The 14,727-nt window shown below is 39.8% G+C and overlaps 2 protein-coding genes across 6 annotated transcripts in view; both read right to left on the minus strand.

Moving 5' to 3' along the window:
* Window position 1: 1 nt before the first annotated feature.
* ulk1a (unc-51 like autophagy activating kinase 1a) lies at window positions 2-12,590 on the minus strand. Of its 5 annotated transcripts, none has more exons than XM_034542357.1 (28): window positions 12,564-12,590; window positions 12,096-12,376; window positions 11,918-12,010; window positions 11,786-11,827; window positions 10,633-10,665; window positions 10,483-10,519; window positions 8,545-8,718; window positions 8,345-8,418; window positions 8,169-8,270; window positions 7,155-7,213; window positions 6,073-6,155; window positions 5,932-5,982; window positions 5,741-5,829; window positions 5,431-5,587; window positions 5,281-5,341; window positions 4,936-5,025; window positions 4,617-4,742; window positions 4,396-4,502; window positions 3,977-4,077; window positions 3,768-3,889; window positions 3,435-3,550; window positions 2,927-3,052; window positions 2,410-2,564; window positions 2,109-2,284; window positions 1,893-2,011; window positions 1,460-1,617; window positions 1,208-1,343; window positions 44-1,057 (listed from the first exon to the last, which is right to left on the minus strand). In XM_034542357.1, the coding sequence occupies exons 2-28, from the start codon at window positions 12,183-12,185 to the stop codon at window positions 1,014-1,016; spliced, it is 2,721 nt and encodes a 906-aa protein (XP_034398248.1). In that variant the 5' UTR covers window positions 12,186-12,376; window positions 12,564-12,590; the 3' UTR covers window positions 44-1,013. The 5 variants fall into 5 exon arrangements, with proteins under 5 accessions (XP_034398251.1, XP_034398248.1, XP_034398249.1 ...); XM_034542358.1 differs by having other exon boundaries at window positions 12,096-12,399; XM_034542359.1 differs by lacking the exon at window positions 12,564-12,590 and adding an exon at window positions 12,479-12,538.
* A 296-nt stretch (window positions 12,591-12,886) lies between these two features.
* adgrd1 (adhesion G protein-coupled receptor D1) overlaps window positions 12,887-14,727 on the minus strand; it is a 28,328-nt gene continuing 26,487 nt past the window's right edge. Inside the window, exon 25 of the mRNA XM_034540545.1 lies at window positions 12,887-14,653. Coding sequence (XP_034396436.1) covers window positions 14,558-14,653 — 96 coding nt within the window. The 3' untranslated portion in view covers window positions 12,887-14,557. The remainder of the gene's footprint in view (window positions 14,654-14,727) is intronic.

The following is a 14,727-nucleotide window of genomic DNA, read 5'->3' on the forward strand; positions in this document are numbered from 1 at the left end:
TTTGAGAATAAATATTATTTATTTTCATCACACAGTGCGTAACAATTTATGTTGGCAAAATTGACTGGCAGTCATAAAAACAAGTAGAAAAGACAAAGATAAATTCTAACAAACTTTTGTTTTAACAATAACATTTTCAAAAAATATTGAATATTGAATTGTAATAAACTGATAAACTGTCACACAATTGTGTACAAATGTATTCACAAATTAACATTATTTTTCCAGTAATCCATTATCCAAACAGTTGGGGGAAATAAACTAATTTGCACACATACACACAAAGAAACAGCAGATAAACATAAGCAATGTGGCATGCAGTTAATGTCACTTAAAGTACATGATTGAGTACAACACCACAAACAGAGGGCATTGTTGAATCAGTTAAACACAAATTTCATTTAAAAATCTAAATATACTTATTGCAGTCTGTGATGTAAGTCTGACTGTAAGACAATCATTCTGTATGAGGTTAAGACATACTTTCATTACCTTTACATCCACTACTCTGGTGGGATGAACAATGTAATAAAAGAAATAGGCACAGTTTTAATATTACTGCTACACATTTGGTCATCTCATCCAAAATATTCGGACTCCTGTTGGCTGGTGTACTTTTACAGTACACATAACACCAACCCTTCAAATACAGAAAACAGCTCAATAACATTTGCTTCAAGTACAACACATTACAAATTAGTTATTATTTAATCTGATTATTCTATGTGCAAAACACAAAATAACACACTAACATATTAAATCTGGAACAAAACAAAACAAATACTGTGACAATAAACCGGATCAAAGTATTAAAACAATCATGACACGATCTGTCTTCTAGAATTTGTCCAAAACAGGACTTTCAGTCTTTTTGTGCATTTATGTAAAGATTACAGACTGGCTGGTGGGATAAGAGCAGATGCTCCAGTGGTCATTTCCCTTAAGACAGATCAAAGTGCTTGTGTGTATTGACAATCTAGGTGTGGACGCAGTTGTAGAGCCCATGGCTACTGCTAAGTCCGCAGAGCAGAAAGGCGTCGCTCGATACACTGCTTACCTGAGGACAGAGATATTGAAAAATTCAGATTAGAATAAAATGTAGTCAAGTCCTAGGCAAGATCACACGAGGAATCCATTCCTATGGGGCCTGATTCTATTGTTTTAAACTACTATCTGCTGGTTTGTGTGTCATAGTGCTGCCACATACATTTCTCTATGCTGTCGATGTCCTTCTGCTCTGTGATGATTCGGGACAGACCCTCCATCAGCAAAAGTGCTTTGTGGTAACGCTGGACTGATGCTGTGCCATAGTGGAACATCTCATCTAGGGCAGCACACTGTACCTGAATGTAGTAAGAACAGACACATTAAGGCTAAGATGAAGATGCATACTGGATATATGCTGGAAAGAATCTGAATAAAGTGAATTTCACCATCGCCTGCTGTCAGGTGAGCTCACCATGTGCACAGTGTGGCTGTAGATGAGCTTCTCTGCTGTGAGTCCATTGAAGCGGTCTATAAGCTTTTGTTTGTCAAGCAAGAATGTCTGCAGGCGATGGTTGAGAGTGCGACAGTATGTTACACAGCTCTTGTACAATTCATTCAGCTTCCTTATCACTGCACAAAAGAAATATAGTATGTCATTATCCTAAAAAATACAAACAGACTCTTGTTATCATGCTTCAACCAGGAATGCCAATTATCATTCAGTTAGACTACCTGGATGGAACAAACTGTGACATTTTAATGCTTTCATTTTTTAAAACAAAAATAACAGCCGAAAGCTTTTGTTCTTCCTAAAGGTCCACAAACTACAACCATTTAACCAACATATTTCAAGTCTACAAAAGGAGAGTGCTTGATACAAAAAAAATAGAGGTCAATGGTCTCACCCTGTTTGACTGTTGCAGAGGGAAGGAGTCGGCCTTGTTTGATAGTTTCTTTAGCAGAGTGCAGTGCTGATGACAGAAACTCTTCAGCCTTCATGTACAACACTAACTGCTCTGCATAGCTGGAATATGCACATAAGAAACAGCAGTCAATGTTAAGCAGATTTGTGAGAGAAGGGAGCTATTATACATGTTGAGAAAAAGTTAAAAGCCTCTCACCCCCATTCTCTACTCAGAAGGCTGATCTGATCCGTCACCAAGCTCTGCTCTAGAAAGGAAATATCAGGACTGCTGATGGCATCCAGCCCTGAGTCCTTAGACAAAGCCAATTCCATGACACAGTGGACAAAAGCCACAGTGAAACGCAGTTCATTCAGTTCATCTGTGTGAGCTTGCTGTGAAGACAACACATACTGTGAATTCTGAAACGGTTCATGTGGAATCTGAATTTGTCTATTTAATGTTCATCTGCAAATGTTGAGGGTTCAACTCAAGGTATCGTCATAGTATTTGTCTCTACCTCCATCAGGGTTTCTTCCGGGAGCTCTGGAGGGTGAAAGACCAGACTGCTGTGTGGAGTAGCGTCCATAGCTTCAGTCTCACTGTTTCTACGGCTTCCTCCCTGGAGAAGGCGACTGTTCAGCAGCCAGGCTGAGTTAATGTAGCTGGGGGAGCCTGCAAATGAAACAAAGAAAAATACAGCTGAACTCTGAACAGCAGAAGTAAGAGTAATGAAGTGAGCATAGGAGAAACGGATGACGTGTTTTAGATTTTTCAAAAGGCTGCTGGCTTTTAATATTTGTCGTTTGGCTAACATTAATATATCGACTCAAAAACATAAATGTAAAACTATTATAAATCACAGTTTGTTCTTATACCTACACAATGTTCAAAGGGTTTATCTCAAATGTTACTTGGTTACAAATTACTTACTGAGCAGAAAGCAGTACATAACAAAGATACAACCTCACTAGATATCACTCAAACCTCCATGCTAAAATAACAGTTTCAATGAATTCACTGTAGAAAGAACCTACCTGAGAACATTCTTGGCACCGTGGCATCCGGAGGAGTGTTCCCTCTGGATTGAGAACCCATTATGAAGACTGCAGGAGGTGGGCTGTCTGAGTACTGAAAGCCTCTATGACGACCAGTAGGTGGAGCTGTCGGAGCAAGAAGAGTTTCAAAGTTCAAAGATGTCCTTGTAAAGTGTAGCTCAGCTGAACTGCACCCCAGTAAATGACATGGCCATGGTGATAGTGGTAGATAACGCCAACGTTGTGCTTTGTAACTTCTGCATGTTACAAACAAAGTAATACTTTACCTTGCCTTCACAATGACGTGTGTTCTTATTTCATAATAGAGATTGATTTTATTTTTCCATTAAGCCTCCCCTTTTCATGACTATAAAGGGTTGTTTAACCATACATGGTATGAAATATATATCCTAAACTACAACAGCTACATACTTCTTAAATATTTGTGAACATAGACAAACAGTATCAGTAGAAAACATGAGACTGGTCCTATTTGTTCCAATGCTACCTGTTATATCCAGGCTTTTCTCAGAAGTGAGGCTCTCGTCGCTGTCCTCTTCAAAAAGGTGAGCTCCAAAGGCCGCCTTCAATAGCATGTCAGACAGCCTGCCTGTGCTCAGTGATCTGGACATCCGATACAGACACCATCGAGAGCATTACATTATTTATCAGATGACTTTTGTACTGCGTACCTTCTCTAGGTGCCGTATGTCAGGTTTAATATGAATGTCTCAATGTGATGACATAAACATCTGCAAATCATATCACTTTGATGGTCACATTATCATATAACTGTAATTGTGAGATTCATAAAATAATATCAATATTCTACTGTTCTGACCTTCTGAAAGGGACATTTTTATTGGCTGATTTTGGGCTGAGGTTGATCTGAGAAGCAGGAGATGGGTCAAGGGATTGCAGGTCTAGGACTGTCCTGATTCGCATTGGCGTTCTTGATTTAACCTGTTGTTGAAAAGCAAATGATAGTTCTGAAAATATTGCATGCTGTGTGCATTGTCTGCCTGGTAATATAGATGTTTGAAAACTGACCTTGGGACTGGAGGTGTCCTGCCTGTCTGGAGAGCCAGCCAGTAGTCCAGTTATTGTGCTGAGAGGGAGAGACTGCTCTGAGGTCTTTGAGGTCATTCCCACTAGAGTACGGAGTATTATAAAGATTGACCCATTAAATCTTGAGTCAGGCAGAGGAACACGGGTAGAGAAGAATCAAATGGCAACACATCACCACAAAAAAACTATGTGAATGTATAGAACATGACATATTTCAGATGGTGGCATTTTATTTAACACCCAAATAGCCCTGGTGGCCAACGACAAGTGACATTGCACTGGCAAATTCCCATGTAGTGTGTTAAGCTGTAGGAGTGTGACCTAGAAGGTTGCTGTAAAAGAGCTCTGCTTAAAAAAACACTCCCTAAATGGGTGAAACAAAAGCCGATTGAGATGCCTACCAAGCGGGGAGGACTGCTGTGGTCGGGCTCCTCCTGCTGTCAGCCGTGGGGAGTTGAGGATAAATCCTGGACTTGGAGCTCTACAGCCTCCACATTGTGGGGAACTGCTGCCAGGACAACAGAGTGTGACCAGAGACATGGTTTAGACAGAGGCAGAAGAGAATGGATAATACCAAGACACTGAGGCTGGAGCAGAGATAAGACAGCTGAACAGTACATGCCTGGTGGAGCCATGCAGGCCAACGGACTGCAGGTTCTGTTCCAAACGCTGGTAGTTGTGGATCTGAGTTGGGACAGGAATAGGCGCCGAGGGGCTGCACTTACGGACAACAATTGCAACAGGCTTGCTGCATCGATGAAAGAGTAAGCAAAGGACACAAAAGGAGTGTGATGTTATAAATCAATTAAAACAACAGTGGATACATGTCCCCATAATTTCTCATATTGGACATATCATGAATATAAATACTATTGGGTTTAAGCACTCGACTGACTCATCTTCAAGCCACCAAAATCTAAACCTGCCTGGCTTTCTCTTACCTAACAGGCTTGGAGGGAGAGTGTAGCAGGGTAGAGGGTGGAGCCGTCTTTCCTGCATTGGTGGGAACTCTCTCAGCCAGTGGTGAGCTTCTAAAAGAGAGATATGCGTTAGCTTAATCTGCACAATGAATATACTTTAATGAACTAATATTCATATGAAAAATTGTTTTGACAAAAATAGTCCATTGTGGATAAATTAATGTACACTTCAGTCATCCACATAGTAAATTAGTGTGATGTATAAGGCCAAATTTCATATTAGTCCATACAGTGAAATATATATTCTCAACAATAATTGCTGATTAACTGAAAAGTTAGTATGCACCCTTCAAAGTGACTACTCACCCACTGTATATCAGGCAACTGTCAATGGGTGACCCATCTTCCACCTCACCTGTGCACTCACCTACAAAGTAGTAAAACAAAAATAATCAGACTCCTTGTGCTGATCATGATGAATAAAATAATCCAAATGTCTATAGAGTGATGTCTCACTTGGAAACTGGGCATGCACCATGACATAGTCTTCTGAGTAAGATGAGGCGTTCCGACTGTCTTGATTGGCTATTTCTTTCAGAAAGAAGCTGTGTGTGTCCTGTGTAGGCGAATACTGTGCTTTGGGTTGAAGTCGGTGCATTTCTCCACCGGAATGCTAGGAGAGAGTAAAATAAAGAACTGTTTAATCAAATATAACTATGATAGATAACACATGAACTATGAGCTTGCGTTTGAAAATACATTTACATTACACATCTTTGACAATGTGATTTTGTTTCATAAACCCAATAAAGAGAGCTGTACGCACTTGAGGGGAGGTCAGTTGGGATGTTGGAGAGCTGCTAGAGGAACTGACTGAGCCTGAACTGGGGAAAGAGATCACGTGAACTGGAGAAGCTGTAAAAACAAAAAACACAGATATGCTTGTGTTAGGACCACGGCTACAGCACCTGTATTGATTCTGAAGCTGTAGAAAGACAAGTAAAATACAGTCCATACATTTCTTTGTGGATGAGCACTTCTCCAAGAAAGGATGGTGGAAAAACTCATCTGCAAATGTAATGATTAAGATGTAAGAGAGGCTTTAAAAAAAATGTAATTATGAAAGGAGTTTCAGAATTACAAAGAGAAGAAGCTTACCAAAGCCGATCCGTTCTTTGTGGTTTCTCTGCAGCAGCCCCAACATTAAGTGTCTTAGGTTAGAAGAAGTCTCCTTTGGGATGCTGGGAAAAGAGGTGAAAGGATTGTTTAGGTTAATTTCTGCAATCAGCTTTATACGCTGTGTTGTAGCCTTCATGTTGATATTATATTTATCGATTATTATAGTCATATTTTTGACTTGCCGATTTAGTGTATTCACTGTGTTTGCACGATATATGTGGTCTTAAATAAATAATATTTAGGTCTCTTGTGTTTCAAAAATTCAGAGTGAGCTGTAAAATGTGTGAATTTGTTATCTAATTTGCGGCTTCAGTTCCAAACCTCAGGGCATCATGAGACTGAGCCAGTACAGACAGTGTGTGTGTGTGTGTGTGTGCTTAAATCTGCATGGAGCTATGTGGGTCATGTGGAAAATGATAGCTGTACAGGTTAATAGCTGGCAACTTGGAGCAGGTTATATATAGAATGACAAGAAAACAACAAACCATGCCCCCGCATGCTGCATTTTATCACACGGTTTTATTACTGCAAAAGATAAGCATGGCCGCGAGCCAAACAGACTGGAAAAATAGACCATAAAACCACCCCTCTGCTTTCCAGGCATGTCGGCTTAAAATGTTCAAAATTACTTTAAATAGCCAAAAGAAATAACTCTAAAGGCATTTGTCAACTGAGATTAAGGGAGAGATATAGAGATTCACATTACACATGGAGAATATCCCATACAGAGAATATATTATTGGCAGGACGCTTGATTTAGCATCATACATTTGTTAGCTTTTCAAATATCAACTGTGTGAGAGTGGACAAAAGTTCCAGATGATTGGTCGTTAGGTGTCGGTTCCACATTAGGACTATATTTAGTGGCCGTATGGGATTTATTGAGTGCTAAACTCTCCGTGTGCATGCAATGATCCACATACACCCAGTTATTCATAAGCAAACTGAGTGCAGAGCAGACAGCTCTCACTGTAATGCCTGTTGACGCCCTCCTCTTATCTTCCTGTGTGTATTGTGTGTGTACTGTACAGATGTGTGTTGGCGTGTGTTCGTCCACTAACCTGGGTAAAACAGTCATGTTACTTTCATAAAACAGACGGAGCTCCTGCGGCGTGCTGGCCTACACAAAGACCACACACAGGAGTTACACTTGAAAATGACCATTTATATGCAAACACACAATATGATATGCATCCTTACAAGCACGTGAATAGATTACAGGGGAACGTTTGACTATTTATTTGACTACATGATTACAAATTTACAAAAAAGACAAGGGATGCCACATGAATAATATGTGGGTGTTTGATGAGCCCACCAAGGGCAAAGGGGACCGATTGGACATGCCAGCTAAGCCAGCTAAGTAAACACCATCAGCAACAGCAGCTAACCTCACACTGACCCTTGGACTCATCTCAACTCACGGACCTGCATGGCAGAAATAGAAGTCAATCTCGCCTCTCATTCTCAGGGAAAATGCTTTCAAGGAAACTGCAACATAAATAACCTCAAAATGTACAAAAGGTCAATGGTTTCTTCTTTAACTGCATACAGTATATACCGTATACTGTATATAAGGATAAAATGTACTTCAGACAAAGAAGGGACCAAAGAAGAGACACAACATTATATGTGTCTATACAGACATTTTAACTGAAGAAATATTCAACAAACAGTTCTACAGTGTCCCCTGAGCAGCCACGTGAACAGCAGAAAGCAAGACCCAGAGTTGTGAAACAATATTTGCTCCGGGTTGGGGGAAATGGCTCGCAGCCATTTCCGCATGCCTCTCATCTGTAAACAAGTGTCCTTTCCTAACAAGTTACCAAGCTGTTCCAGCATTTTCTAACTAATAACACTGGACATCAGGGAGAGTGTCACCCAGCAAGCAGCTGGTGTTTAATGGTTGTGTTGTGGATCATGTGTTTTTCTGTGTTGGGAAACAGATGTATCATGTTTTCTGTTGACAATAATGAGTCTGTGTTTCTAGGAAATAAAGCAAAACAATTTCCTGAGCATTTGTTATTTTGTAAGGGAGGGTTAGGCAGCGAACCTGCATGTATATGTGTACTCACGTGAAATGGAGCCTTTCCAGTCAGACACTGGTACACAATGGTACCTATGCTCCACAGATCAGCCTTGGCATCATAGTTCTGGGACATGATGACCTCAGGAGCCTGTGTCCAGACAAACACAGCTTAGAGATACTGTGACCTTATACTTGTTGGTGTAAAAAACTCATAACACTCACCATGTACATGGGTGAGCCACACAGCGTGGCTGCCATAGTGTTCGTCTGGAGATGACGTGCAAACCCAAAATCAGCTAGAGGATGAGTTAACAAGGTAAGGGACATACAGTATGTTCAGTAAGAATTTAACTAACCAACATATTTCCAAAGACATATTGTATATTCTCTTCTTCTAATACTCTGCAGAGTGAAGTGATTACCTATCTTAATAGAGGTATTGATGGGGCTGGACCTGCGCCCCTCTGGGTGGCAGAGCAAGATGTTCTGAGGTTTGAGGTCTCTGTGGAGGATGTCTTTGCTCTGCAAGACCTTCATGGCCTGACCGATCTGCTGCAGGAATACGCGGATGGTGTCCTCACTTAATGTGCCCTTAGCTGAGGTTCAGAGGGATGATATTAAAAAGATTAGCATGGCAGTTAATACAAGGGTCATCATATTACACGGTACCTAGATACAGGTAAAGAGGTGAGTGAATGTGTGGGAAAGATTCTGGGAAAAAACACACCTTGTTACACACACCTGTTATCATTTATTCCCAGCATGTCCCCGCTAAAGTGCTGTTCTGTTGGACGGTTGTGATGCAACTATTATATTAATACTTGATTAACAGTTATATATATACAATATAAAGAATAATAGTTACCAGAGCCTGATGTAATACAAATTGAACAACAGTAAAAAAATTAATTAACATTTGTTAAATGGGAAGATTAAATAACGTTGTGATGCTAACAAGCAGAAAGGCCAACTAGTAAACTTGGTTAAAAGGTTATTGTAGTGTATTAGCGTCCAGATGTTATTAGAGATTAATAGATTAGTCAGTCAAGAGAACATTAACCGGTACTATTTGGCAATTAATGAATCATTAAGTCCCTTTTTGAGCACAAAAGTCAAATATTTCCCAGCTATAGCTTTTGAATTGTGAATAAATATATCTCTTATTATGTTTTTCGTCTATGATATTAAACTACATAATTTGAGTATGTCAACTTAGGTTATGGTAAATTTGAATAGGAATGATTAATTAGGAAAATAATAAACAGGCTAATAATAATGAAAGTAATTGTAGCCCTTGAACTTATTCCAAAATATATTTTCTGTGTTTGTTCTAAGATTCTCACCAATATTATGTAAGGTGAATATGCAAAAACACTAATCATATCAGTGTCACTGCTGTCGAACTTTGTGGAAGAGAATTTTGTTTACGAGGGTGCTTCATTTGGATATTAATGTCAGGGCCGTCTGACACGCTCGCACCCCCCACTACCTTCCCAGGACATTCAGTATTTCTTGCTGCAGTGTTTTTCCATCGGAGCACAGGGGATAAGTGAGTGGCAGATGGGTGAGGTCATGTGGGTGCTCCGTGAACTTTGCCAAGTGTGACTGACTGTTGTGCTGCAAATAGCTGGATATGCCTCCTTGGCAGGGGCACAGAGTGGGCAAGTCTTCAAAATAAGAGACGATGGCGAGGTGACAGAATTAGACCGATGATCCACATTTAAATAGACAGCACAGAGGTAAATTCGGCCTGAGGAAAAACTCCAACTCCATGCACTCAGCTGCGTCATGATATTTTGGAGCAGGGTTTCAAACTTGAAGCAGGAACATTTTCAGCAAGATAGTCTCGTGAGAAAAGATGTTATATCATTCTGAGATTTCAAATGTGTTGACATCACAAGGTGTTCTTACAGTTAAATAACTCAAAAAGACAAGCTATTTTGGCAACTTAGAACTGGCTTCTACGTCATTTGTAGGGAATACAATTCACAATCACTAGCACATTCTAGGGGTTTAATTGTATCTGGGTTAAGCTCTTGGGAGTATTAGTATTAGTGACAATTTACCCATTGACCTGTTGGAACCTGAAATCTATGGTCGTTCTGCTATGTCTCCTCAAAATCCTATTATTCCACCAAAACACTGAAAAAGCTTAGCCAAGCCTCTTAAAAGCCAAACTGACCTGCCAGTACAACAGTAAGCTGCTCCAAACATGTTTACAGATAAAAAGTTTGACCCTCTGATGCAACAGTGAGGAGTGGTGTGAATGTCCCAATTTCTTGCTTTGACCGCAGGTGAAACAGAAAACTTTACAGTAGTGAGATGTGAGCTATAAGACTGGCAGGATGTAGCAAACTTACAGTGAAGGTACTCTGCCAGGTCGCCTCCATTGCAGTACTAAAAAGATGAGATAGGAAAGTCTTATTAGACACCTTTGCAATGATGCAATGTTTAGTTATTTACGTTTCCATTCTCACAGACCCGACATTGCCATTTCTAACAAAACTCACCTCCATGACGAGATACACACACCCTCCCATTTCCTGTTGATATAAAACAGATGAAATCATTTTATTTTCAGAAACTATGGTTACTCGAATACAGTGTAAATATATATATTTAAGTCTATAAATCTAATCGATTTATTGTAGAGATATGGGGAATTAGAATGTACTCCAACAATCAATCAGTCTTGGCAGCTGTGCCCCAAATTACACAAGTGACTTTAGTGACATTTCTTAGACTGAGTTGACTCTTTTTGGCCTGTCACCAGCAGCAAAACTCTGGGTCCCCTAACAACACCCAACCCAGGGGCCTGAAACTGTACCCCATTGTGGGCCCTCTCCAGTCCCCAGCCCCCCCTAAATCATCAAGTTACATTTTAAAAAGTCACAGAGTGGTGATGTGACATTTAAAGTTGTCAATCTACCTGATTGAAGTAATAAGTGTGGGAGAAAATGGCCTCTTTTTGTCTTTTACAACAAGTTTAAAAAGGTATAAGATTCTGTGTATGAGTGAAATAACACTCTGGTTACACGATGCAGTACATATCCCTAGAACAGAAAACAGAGAGAGCAGGTTTGCTGTCAACAAAAGGCTCCTGCAGCCTGACCTAGAATGTATCATTTCAAGTCTTTGGCCTTGCCTGCTGGTGTGTGTCAGCTGTGAGACGCTACTTACTAGCACTCTGTGTTTAATAAGCCATTGTTTAACCGGCTGCACCCTGCCATCTGTCAGGAGTAGTGAGAGATCAGCTCACCCCTGTCTGGTGTCAGTAGGTGAGAAGAGGGAAGCGCGCACACACTCACGCAAACTCCCATCAGTTATTTGCTTGGATATTCATTTAGTCTAAGGCATACGTTGAGCAGTGAGAAATCAATATTGTGCTAATAAACCCGCCATACAACTAGTTTTTAATCTTTTAGAATGTTTGAAGAAAGATATATAAACTACAAATCCACTTCAAGTCATTGAGGTCGCTAGCCCCATAAAAAACTACAACAGCCAACAACCAAATGTGCATCACATGTTCACGTGATGTTCAATGTTATGGCAACATGTGGTAGACAAGTCAAAACTATTGCAGGTGTGGTTACAGAGCATGGGTCTGTGCTGATGTGTGTGAGAGGAGAGAGGAGGAAAGAGAAGACAAGTGGTCTTTACCTGAAAGTCAAGAAGTCTGACAATGTTTTCATGTTTGAGTTCCTAGAGGAGGTGGGAGAAACATTTTAGTGCAAAGTTACACAGAGAGACTGGAACCAAATGTGTGGCAACATTAGAAGTCATCTTAGGTACCTTCAATATTTTGATTTCTTTACCAAGCAAAGACTGCGATTTGGCCAAGTTTTTCTTGTTGATACATTTTACAGCAACTACCCAGTCACGTTTCTTTAAAGGTAAAACAGAAGAAGGATATAAATACACCAGTCTTCCATGTATCAAACAAGGACAAAGACGTAGATATAAAAGTTACCTCTTTATGTCTGCCTTTGAACACAACTGCAAAGGCACCGTGACCAATCAGGTCTTTCCTGTTGAACTCAAACTTCCCAACAGTCTCCATGAATAATACAAATAAACGCGTTCAAGTATCCGAGCGGCTTCACGGGGTTGATTTCCCAGCTGACACAGACGTACAGTCCCACGACACTTCCCTCGTACCGGTAAATCCCATTTCATTGATGGAAAATGATGTCTTCACACGTGACACGCTTCATACTCGAAGAAAATATCGATGACAACATACCGAAGTTTCTGTCAACACAAAAAGTAAAAAACTACGTGGAATAAACAACTGTACGTAGACAAAGTATTTGCGACCCACTGTGCTTAAAGATTAAAACGACTCCCTGTTACTTTTCTAGATCCAGTACAAGTTAAAAGCTCACGTCAGTACTGTTTGTTTTGAAAAACTGAGGTCAGACTTTATCGCCTTACTCACCTTTCTAGCCATACGCTGGAGTTATTCATATCTCTCCGCGAGCATGCGCAAACAGAAAGGCAGCAATTTGATGATGGCGCGTTCAGGGACACCTCGGAAACTTGGAATTCAATGTCTGAATTTGGCGATCTTAAAAGACCAGCTAAGACTTATTTATAAATGCTGTTTCAAGAAGGAGCCATTTTCCAAAAATAGAGTAATGGTGTTAGCAGTAAGATATACTTTATACACAATGTGTATGTGTGTGTGTGTGTGTGTGTGTGGACATAATGGTGAAGGGTGTGTAATGAAAATGACGCAAAAGTCTTGTCATAAACATTTTTTAATAAAGATAATTGGAAGTACAAACCATAGTACCATAAAACAACAATCATTAAAGACCATACAAGCATAGAAATATTGAAATATTGAACATTACATTTGACGTGAAAAGTGAGCGCAGAGTGACTGTAAATGACAGTAAATCCTGTTTTAGGAAACTTAATGTTGGTACAGTGTAAGATCAAGGACATTTTTTTAAGTTGCCATCTCCCTCCATTCTCACAGTATTTAAGAAAAGAGCAACAACCTTATCAAGTCCCTCTGTTGTAGCACACATTTCATTGTACACAAAAAAAGATGAAAATGTAAAAGAAATTAGCAACAGAAATGGCTAATGACACTATAAAACTTCACAGAATTGTGTCCAAAACACACAACCAGTATTGACTATTCCCCAAAAAGCATAACATACTGCAGCTTACTAAGATGTGAGGTACTGCAAACATACCAATTAATTTCAAGAGAGAAAACACACACATAAACACAGATGAGAACATATCGATTGTTAAGCTGTGACACTTAAATTGAATTGATACAGAATCACAAAATAAATAAATACATTATATCAGAATTACAATTGCTGCTTCATCCATTGATATCATGCAGTTGTTGTATTTCGCTGTGCCCAACATTGGATTAAGGCTGCATGAACCAGGTGAATCTTGGAGAAGTTCTTCCACGTAAAACAAGCAATTTGATGTTTATGATAATGAATACTCTTAACAGCTAGTAAAATCATTATGTCTGTGTTTTTAAGGCACAAATCTAACACAATGTAAGGAAAATGTACTGCTTTCTTTGTTTTTTTTCTATCCAAGTTTATATAGTCTATTTGTAACCTATCAGACCCTGACATTATTTATTCTCTCTTATGTTACATTTTCTGCAAGTAAATTAAAGCAGATCGAATTGCTTTATTGAAGCTTATCTGCTTTCTTGCAGAGGGTTTGACCAAAAGATTGCTACTACTCTCATGTCTGTACGTTAAATATGCCGCCAGCCGCAGATTCCCTTAGCTTAGTTTGGCACAAATTCTGGAAACAGATAGTTAGTCCGGCACATCCATAATGTGTCATTTTTACATGTCTGTATTGTTATATGATGTGTTGATTATTACAGGCAGGTTAGCAGTTTCCATTCTTTGTGCTAAGCTAAGCCAAGCTAATTAGCTGCTGACAGTGGCTTAATATTCACTGAACAGACATAAAGGTGGTATCAATCTTTTCATCTCTCCGTATGAAATGAAATTAGAGTTTTTTCCAAAATGTCAAACTATTTTGTTAGCTAAAAATCTTGCCAATTAGTAAATCAACTGCAATATACAGAAGGGCCATGCAACAGACAATTCCAGACACTCCACTACACAGAGCGTTTTTACCAGACCCTGCACTGCACTCCTGGATGCTAAGACTCTCACTGACCTCCTCAGAAATCCCTGCTCTGGTTTTTGGGAACACAATATGTTTTTATGAGCCAAAAAAAAGCACAGTCCTGACAGTCTGTTTGTCTTTAAAGGTGACGGTATAATTCAGCTCGACAACATCTCCTTTGGTATCACTTTCACGGATGAGTGTTCAATTCATTGCATAACATAGTGGGAGAATACTCTGGCCAGTGTTTGTCATTCTACACTCGTGAGCTGCAGATTGCTCTCCTGCCACAGACAGAAATGACTACACGGCGGAGAGGTCGATACGATTGGCCGAGTTGGTGCTTTTGTCCCACGTGTTCATCTTGGTGGGCGTCACGCCCTCCTTGTTTCCATTCATCTAAGATGGGAAGGACCATTTTAGACTTAAGCAGAACAGCTCATTTATATTTGAGAAAAATCTTGAACACCAGC

Source organism: Cyclopterus lumpus, chromosome 9 (assembly GCF_009769545.1).
Source record: "Cyclopterus lumpus isolate fCycLum1 chromosome 9, fCycLum1.pri, whole genome shotgun sequence".
Taxonomy (NCBI): Eukaryota; Metazoa; Chordata; class Actinopteri; order Perciformes; family Cyclopteridae; genus Cyclopterus; species Cyclopterus lumpus.

Excerpts from the sequence above, each read along its gene's own strand:
- ulk1a (XM_034542357.1), bottom strand. The coding sequence starts at position 12,185 with ATGGAGACTGTTGGGAAGTTTGAGTTCAACAGGAAAGACCTGATTGGT. Across the intron at positions 10,666-11,785 it reads TCAGACTTCTTGACTTTCAG|GAAATGGGAGGGTGTGTGTA; the intron begins GTAAAGACCACT and ends TTATATCAACAG. Across the intron at positions 4,743-4,935 it reads TCTCCCTCCAAGCCTGTTAG|CAAGCCTGTTGCAATTGTTG; the intron begins GTAAGAGAAAGC and ends TCATCGATGCAG.